Here is an 8,658-nt window from a genome sequence, read left to right as displayed (position 1 = left end):
TGTGGCTACGTTGTATTGATCATAAGTCCACGTTTATTCCAAAATTTATGCTCAAAACGGAATGAGTAGTTAAAAAAAGAGTATTGAGAAATGGGAAAATTGAGGGAGAGAGCGCGTGGAAAGTGGGAAGGGAGGGGACAAAAACTTTTTGGACAGAGACATGCAGCGTGGAAAGTTGTATTGGAAAGTGGGAAGGGAGTTGTATTGATCATAAGTCCACGTTTTGGACAGAGACATGCAGCGGTGGGCTCGAGACATCGATTTTCTCTTACAATAATAAATATAAGATAGGCCACTAGCCTCATGCACTAGAGACGCATGAATGTGATGATTTAAGCAACGTAGAGACGCATAAGGCTCATGCGTCTCTCCCTAAGAAGCATGAGCCACGTGCGTCGTCTAATAAAAAAACAAAAAAAAGAGAGACGCTTGACCCTCATGCGTCTCTATAAAAGACGCATAAGGGTCATGCGTCTCATTAAAAAGAAACGCATGAGGGTCATGCATCTCTCCCAAACCCGGAAAAAAAAAAAACTCTAGAACGAACGAGGAATGATAACTCTATTCTAGTACAAAAATAGAAAAAACCCTTCTCTTAATCTAAACAAAAAACCCTAAATCTCGACCATGAATCCCGCATAGTTGCCAAAATCTAAGGTGCTTTTCTCCATTCTCTTAATCTAAACAAAAAACCCTAAATCTCGACCATGAATCCCGCATAGTTGCCAAAATCTAAGGTGCTTTTCTATTCCGGTTTGTTTCGTCTTCGATTTGGTAGATCCACAAGTGTTTTCATCGGGAGTTCTGTTTAATTTTTTGATTTTGAAGCGCGAGTTCCATGATTTCATCGGCAGATCCGTGAGTTTTTGTGATTCTATTTTAATTTTTTGAAGCGTGATTCTGTTTAATTTTTTGATTCCGTATGCTTGCACATCGATAATAGAAGTTTAGAACCAACTCAAACTCACAATGAAGTGTATAAACAAAGTGTATCAAAAAAGCTTGGAAAGTAAAATGATTTCTTAATATGTAAAGCTTGAGCACTCTGAATGCAGAAACATGTTTGATTTATGTATTTCTGAATGGTGGAATTGATCTTCTCTGAAATCATTTAATGCCGTTTCATTGTCTGAATAGACTCCCTACAATGCAATCTGGACATGTTATTTAAGACATTCCTTTTGTATTATGAATGTCTCTACAGCAATATATGAGTTTACCCTATGTTATTTAAGTTATCAGGACGATGCATGTCCATATTGTATGAGTTTACCCTATGTTATTTAAGTTATCAGGACGATGCATGTCCATATTGTTCTAACACTCTTTTTCTTTTATTATTTGTGCAGAAAAATGCTAACGTCGAGAAATATGATCAAAATCTCGCGTTAGATGCATTTAAAAGAAAATGCAAAGTTAGGTATGGAGATTATATCAGCAAGATGAGAAAGAAAAAAGAAGAAACCAACCTACTTCCCTGAGGCAGTGTGGAATGACTATTGTAAAGCTTGGAATACGACTGATGCTATAAAGGCTTCCAAAAGATGTTCGAACAATCGCAGACAGGGAAAGAGAAGGCTATTGGCACACATGCTAATTGTTGTGTTGCATTTGATGTGACAGCCAAAAAAATGGTAAGAATTGTATTTTTCAGTTTCAATTGTTTATATTTTTAATTATTGTTAAATTTTTATTAAAATTGTTTGCAGGCTAAAGAGAACCATGGAAATCTCCCTCCATTTTGGGACCTATTTCTGAACACTCATAGGCTAAAGGACTCATACGAGTTATGTTCACAACAAGCCAAAGAAATTGAGGTAATTTGCTGTTTGAGTTTTACTTCTTTCCTGATTCAGTTTAGGTGAATTTTATTGACATTATAAAACATGTTTAGCTTATTATCTTTTGTTAATTGCTTGCTATTGTACGTTTGTTTGTTTGTTTGAAGGAGAGAGTTTTAGCATATTAAGATTTGAGTTTCATGTATATTGACTGTATAAACTATATATCACATGAGAACATATTGTTCATTAGATGCTAAGTCGTGTATGTGAAGTATTTCTAATTAAAAGTTGTTTATTGGAATGATTTGCTTGAATGTGAGCTTGGTGTATGCAGTTCATGTTTTGGGATAGTATTATGTTTAGATCTATGGTAAACAACATAAAACTACTGACTGCTACCACACCTAGAAGCAATAACTTCTGTAACTTTTCAACCTAACAACCAGACACTCTCACAATTCCAAAGAAGAAGAGTGAGTAGCATGCTTCTACCTGAATCACAAGCCTAAACCTGAGTTGAAACTGAAACAACATCCAATATGAGATTATTTAGGTTTTCAAAGATATAAAAATATAATAGAATATGATAGATGATAGTATTACAAACCAAATAATTGGAAACACAAATAGACAGACTATGCAGACATTATCTTTTGCTAATTGCTTGCTATTGTACGTTTGTTTGAAGGAGAGAGTTTTGGCAAGGGCTGAAGAGTTGCGTGCTGAAGGGGAAGATCCAGATTACGATGCAATCTTTCTCGAGCTTTTTGGGAGGGTTAAGAAAAGGAAACAGGTTCCTGGAGCTGGGCAAGCGACAAGCTTGTATTTTCCATTTGCTACCAGCTCAGCTGCGGGCTCTGCATCTTCCGGCTCGTCTGGCCTCAGCACTGAGCAGGTTGATGAGCTTCTCGAGCGACAAGTACAGCCATTGCATCAAGAGATCAAAGAATTGCGGGAGCTAGTAAAAGTCCTCCGTCAGCAATTTCAAGAGTGAAATAATATTTTGGGAACTAAATTTGAATTGCCTCAGCACTGAGCAAGTGGCTAGTAGTATTTGAACTTAATTTGTGTTCTGATTGAATTGAAGTGTGAAACAATATTTTGTATCTATGTAAAATTTGAATTTTCGTCATTCAATTGAGTTATTTCATATTGTGATTTGAAAAAATAAATCCTAATATTAATTTTTAAAAAAATTACAAATATTTAATAAAAAGTATTTTTGAATAAATGCTGAACAGCGAGCACAGCGGTGCTTGCAAAATGAAGTCAGAAAATGGAAATATTTTTGCAAGCACAAGAATGCTCGCCAAAGTTGAATTTGCGACAACATTGAGGAAGGCGAGCAAAAAATTCTTGCAACGGCCACCAGATTTTGCAAGCCATTTTGCGAGCACTAGTCAATGTTCTTGCAAGTTTTCCGCATGTGCTTGCTATTGTTCTCGCAAATTTTGCGACAAGCGAAATGGGTAGCAGCCTTTCTACTCGCAAAGTGCTTGCAAAATGACGTTTTGCGAGCATATATGCTCAAAGTACTTGCAAATCAACGTTTTTTTAGTGACATAATAAAAAACTATAGCACACCATATCTATCAATTTTAAAAATCATCACCTTGCGCACGATGCCAATGAATACAATGTCCTTTTTATTATGATAACTAGTTCAATCCATGCGCAATGCGCAAATGACGGCCTTTAATAAATATCGATTTTAGTTAGTGTATTATACAGTACACTCGGGTCATCAGGATCGCTACCGGAAGACATTTATATTTTTAGAGAGAGAAAAAAATGGAGAAATTGAGAGAAGAGGAGATGTTAGTGTTGGAAATGGAAAGGATGAGATGGGGTAACTATAGGGTATAAATTATGGAATAAAATCATAAAAATATATAAAAATTCATGCGTTGAGGCCGATGATCGGCCCTTCTTCTGCAATTGGGGGCCAATCATCGGCTATCACCCATCGGCCAAGGCCGGTCAATCAGCCAAAATGGGGAAATAAGCGAGGGTCGTTCTTCGGCCCGTTGCCCGCAATGGTTTGCCGATAAGGGCTGATCTCAGGGCTTGGAGATCGGCCTCTTATAGTGAATGCTCTAACAGCTCATATTTAAGACTCAGTGGTATTAATTTATATAATAAAATGAGAGCTCATATTTTCAATTTATTATCTTCTGTTCTATTGCTTTTTCTCAGAAGCTGGGCTATGTGAGTCATGTTACAACGTAATTTGGACAATGTCCGGAATGTCAATATCACATTATATTCCGTGACTATCCATCACAATTCCACCTCAGTGACTAATTTAATCTAGTAAAGACCAAAACTGGTCCTAAACATATGGTCATTTTACGATTTTGGTCCTAAACTTTATCTTTTGAATTTTTGGTCCTATACATTTCAAATCGGATCACAATTGGTCATCCGTTTACAATTTCGTTAATTTTATAACGGTCAACGGGTTTAACCCAATTTTGACCGATTAAAGCTCTTAATTATGATTTTTAACTCACTAATTATATCATTATTTATTATTCTAATTTATTACTCCTAATAAAACAAAACAAAACAAATATATTAACAATAAATATACTAAAAACAAATGAAATTAAAATAACAAAATTAAATTAAAATAAATTCCCTAACACTTAGCCAAAAACGAATCGTCTTCTCACTCTCCCATCTCCCTCCCACGACGAATCACACTCCATCTCCCTCCCCCTCACTTCGATCGCCGGCAAATCCCATTCCTGGACGAGGGATTAGAGTAGTTCTCGACGAAGCCTTGTACTTGACTAACCCTTTCTTATCGCCCAAACGAAGAAACCCTAGCCCAACGAACAAAGAAACCCTAAATGGAGAAGGGGAACAACAAGGAGAAGGAGAACGAGAAAGATGCAAATGAAGCTGGTCCTTCCACTGAAAATCCACCTCCTCCGAGTGAAAACACACCGACCCCCGACTGATACTCGACCGCCACCACCACCTGCGTCTCAAAATCGACCGCCGCCGTCTCAAGATCCTTATCCTGAAGGTAAAATCTTTAATTAAAAGTGCTTTGATTAGGTTTGATTTGGATTTGTATTTAGGGTTTGAGTTTTTGGGGGACATGCGGATTTGTTGTTGAATTTGTTGTTTGTTGTCCCCAAGCATAAGTAGATGTATTTTAATTGGGGATGGGGTGTTTTTTCCAGCTTTTTTTCCAGCTTATTCTGTGTCAGCGAGGAAGAAGATGAGCTGCGATTTTTAATAAATTCTTATACAATTTTTCCGTTTTAATAAGTCCTTATACTTTTATATTTGATATATTTCAATCCTTATTTAACGGAGCCGTTAACTTTTCCGTTATAAAATAACACATCATATATTAATTATTTAAATATATTCCACCTAATATCCTAATTGGAAAATATCAACATAAGTATAAAAAAAGACAAAAACAAAACCTAAAAAATTCCCAAACTTTAAAAGAATTTCACGGATTTATATCATTGGAACCAAATATTAAATTAATAAATATTCAAACTTCAATTAAATAACCTACGCATATATCACTCTTCATTGATGAGTTCCAACTCTTATAATCAAATAACAAATTTCTTTGTGCGTCATTTTAGGTTTTATTTTTAATTTTTTTGTTTTTGTATTTTTATTTTTATATTTATGATGTTGATATTTTCCAATTAGGATATTAGGTGGAATATATTTAAGTAATTAATATATGATATTTTATTTTATAAAGAAAAAGTTAACGGTTTCGTTAACTAAGGATTGTAATATATCGAATATAAAAGTATAAGGACTTACTAAAACGGAAAAATTGTACAAAGATCTATTGAAATAAACAATCAAAGTATAAGGACTTAAGGATGTGTTTTGCCATAAAAATATTGCATATTTAAAATTGAGTTGGTAGTTGTTTTGATAACTATGTGGTTATAAGTTATAACAACTAATCTACTACTATCATTAAAGGTGACCAGAGACTTGTACATATGTTAAGCTTTGAGCTTGAAAATTTTGTATTTGAACATTTTAATTATTTTAAGTATTTTATTGTCTTGTTATTTGTATATTAACAATAATAGAATGTATTGTAAGTGGAGAAAAAGTCTCATTTTATGATTTGATTGGGTGTCTTTTAAGTGGATGAATATGTGTAGTAAAATTGTAAATAAAGGAAAATATTAGGATAAAAGAAAAAGATATTATTAAAAAATAACAAAAATATAAAGGTGCATTAATATGTATAGACATCCCAAACGAACAAAGCTAGCACTCGTAGGGTCTATACATCAAGTACATTTAAATTGAAAGCAACAGATAATTTATTCAATATCAATTGTAGCACAAGAGCTTAGTAATGTATCACAGTCATATTAGACCGGGTAATTGAAAAGCCGGTCACAGGATCATAGGAAACAATCTCGAAAGTGGCGTAACCACGGGCAAGCCGGAATTTTCCCGTGCCGCCCACTATTGCCGCCTCTGATGCCTGCACAAGTGATTGCTCGTAGGAACCTTGTATTTCAATTGTGCTACCTTTATATTTTCCGTTGATAAACACAACCGACATTAGCATCTGAGCTTGGGTCCCATCTAGGGCTGTTATGATGTATATACCCCGGCCCCTTGCAATTGGGACCGAGTCCTTCTTAATTCCCTTGTATATTGGGTCGTCTGTGCAAAACATGGCTCCAAACTTGGTGAAGTTTAGTTGTCCGCTCGATGGGCCTGGTATCTCGATCGTGGTGGCATTTGGGCCGCCGGCATAGTCATGGTAGTAGATCGTCATTTCGATCTCCTTGTGATGCCCTAATTTTGCCGTAGCATATGTGAAAGTGGCAAGACATAGAAGTAAGGATAATGTGATTTTGATGGATGCCATAAATTGACAACTCAATTGCAAGATTAGTTGAGTTTTGTGTGATTTGATTTCAACTTTTCAAGGCTTATTTAAAGCATCAAGGGTTCGAGAAAATTAGAACATGAAAATTGACTTGCCAACTAATAGTGGATGGTTATTTGCTGTCAGTAGCTATAGAAAATTAAGAATCAAGATGTAGTATCACAATAATAATTAAAAAGGCAATATCTTCATTGGCACCGTGCGCAAGGTGATGATATTTAAAGATTAATTTGGTTTGGGTATTGTTTTTAATTGTGTGCTCAACATATTGCAATTATTGTAGGAAAGGGACTGCAACCAATTATATGGACTACTAATTAAATCAAAATTTGTTGAGGCATCTTGAAATTAAAGGAAAATCCAAAAAATAAAATGTCTATTACCTATAATTGTAAATGAATCGTGGTTATTCACTATTTAAAATCAAATTGAAAATAATATTTGTGGAGAGTTATAAACAAGAAAAGCTTGAATTGGGCAATACTTTGGATCGTTGTCTCGTGAAGCTTTACCTGTATTTCTGGGTTAGACAAAATATAATTACAGTGGATTAATAATTATTTATTGCCGTATATTTCCAATAAAATTTTCAAATAGATAAATAATACTCCCTTCGTCCACCATTAAATGTCACATTTTATTAAATTGAAAGCAACAGATAATTTATTCAATATCAATTGTAGCACTAGAGCTTAGTATTATAACACCCCGATTTTTTCTACCTTTTTATTGTGTTCTTGAAAGGACCGTCGTTTGTGCACTTGAAAATTTTTCGACCTTGTTTCTTTTATCGAGAGAAGTATTTCACTTTTGGGGCCAAACAATTCTTCTTTCATAGCCCAATTTGAAGCCCAATTGTTACGAGCCCAAAATGATACCTACACGAAAGAATAGACCACGTATCAAATACACTTTCGACAACAAATCAAGACGAAAAGTTGGATAAGAACCGCGTCACATCAAGACGAAAAGTTGGATAAGAACTACGTCGCATCAGGCATGTTTTCCAACGACGGCCGCATTAATTACTCGTCGCATCAAAACGAAAAGACGTGAATTTTTGTCTTTTATGAGAATTTTTTTTTCTATAAATACAACCTCCCTCCACTTCAAATCCTTTACTTCACTACCAAAGAATTGAGAAATCCGAGGGAGAAAAGAGAGAGGGGATGGAGGAACGAATTTCCGACCACCTACCTGTCGGGAACGGCGTCGGCGGCTGGGGGAGATCCTCGGCGACGGTGGCTGGGCAGACCTCGACGGCGAACCGCTGCGCGTACAGCAGCGGTGGCGGTAGCGTGGTGGCGGCGTGAGCATAGCCGAGAAAGAGAAGAGAGAAAGAGAGGAGAAAGAGAGGAGCACGTCGTGAAGGCTTTAAACGAACGAGGTAGGGCTTTCTAACTAAGTTTTTGTGGGCTTTCTAGTTACCGTACAGTTTTTACGAGAAGTTTTTACGTGGGCTTTCGAACTAAATTACTTTCAAGAGCTTGCGATTTATTAAATCCGGTTTGAGCATCTTTTTAGTGATGAATTGCTTTCTAAGTATGACTGCCAATTATCATTTCATTCCATGACGATGTGATATATATGTTTAAGGTGTGAAAGTGATTGTCATATGTTGTGAATTGATTGTGAAAGTGATAGCCTTTGAGTGGTTGTGAATTGCTCGACTTTGTGGATGTGATATGATGATGCTCGACCTTGACTGAAAAGTTAATTGTGTTTAAAATACGTTTTGAGGAAAATAAAGTTTTCAAAATGGTATGTCATGCCATGTTTTTGTTTTGAGAAATGTCTATCTGTTTGTTTAGCAAGGGAGTTGTCCCTACTAGACCTATTGAAATCGAATTCGGGTTTGTATAGGGAGTGAGTCTCTATTCAAGCTAGTGTACACCAATGGGGATCGTGAGCCGTCTTTTGGGTCGGCCGGTCTAGTGATCGAGTTTGAGGCCACATTCTCGTTCA

General features: G+C 35.9%; 2 protein-coding genes across 3 annotated transcripts; one reads left to right on the top strand and one right to left on the bottom strand.

Moving 5' to 3' along the window:
• The first annotated feature begins 581 nt into the window (after positions 1-581).
• On the top strand, positions 582-2,916 carry LOC121783794. 2 transcript variants are annotated; one of them, XM_042181975.1, is made up of 4 exons: positions 582-737; positions 1,350-1,634; positions 1,710-1,817; positions 2,473-2,916. In XM_042181975.1, the coding sequence occupies exons 2-4, from the start codon at positions 1,545-1,547 to the stop codon at positions 2,776-2,778; spliced, it is 504 nt and encodes a 167-aa protein (XP_042037909.1). In that variant the 5' UTR covers positions 582-737; positions 1,350-1,544; the 3' UTR covers positions 2,779-2,916. The 2 variants fall into 2 exon arrangements, with proteins under 2 accessions (XP_042037909.1, XP_042037908.1); XM_042181974.1 differs by having other exon boundaries at positions 619-858.
• Positions 2,917-6,141: 3,225 nt separating this feature from the next.
• Positions 6,142-6,579, bottom strand: LOC121784121 (pterocarpan synthase 1-like). Its single transcript, XM_042182304.1, has one exon. It carries the CDS (start codon positions 6,577-6,579, stop codon positions 6,142-6,144), a length of 438 nt encoding a protein of 145 aa, XP_042038238.1.
• Between the last annotated feature and the right edge of the window lie 2,079 nt (positions 6,580-8,658).

This window comes from Salvia splendens, chromosome 21 (genome assembly GCF_004379255.2).
Source record: "Salvia splendens isolate huo1 chromosome 21, SspV2, whole genome shotgun sequence".
Taxonomy (NCBI): Eukaryota; Viridiplantae; Streptophyta; class Magnoliopsida; order Lamiales; family Lamiaceae; genus Salvia; species Salvia splendens.
The sequence above is the reverse complement of the archived record's forward strand: the minus strand, read 5'-3'. Positions and strand labels throughout refer to the sequence as shown.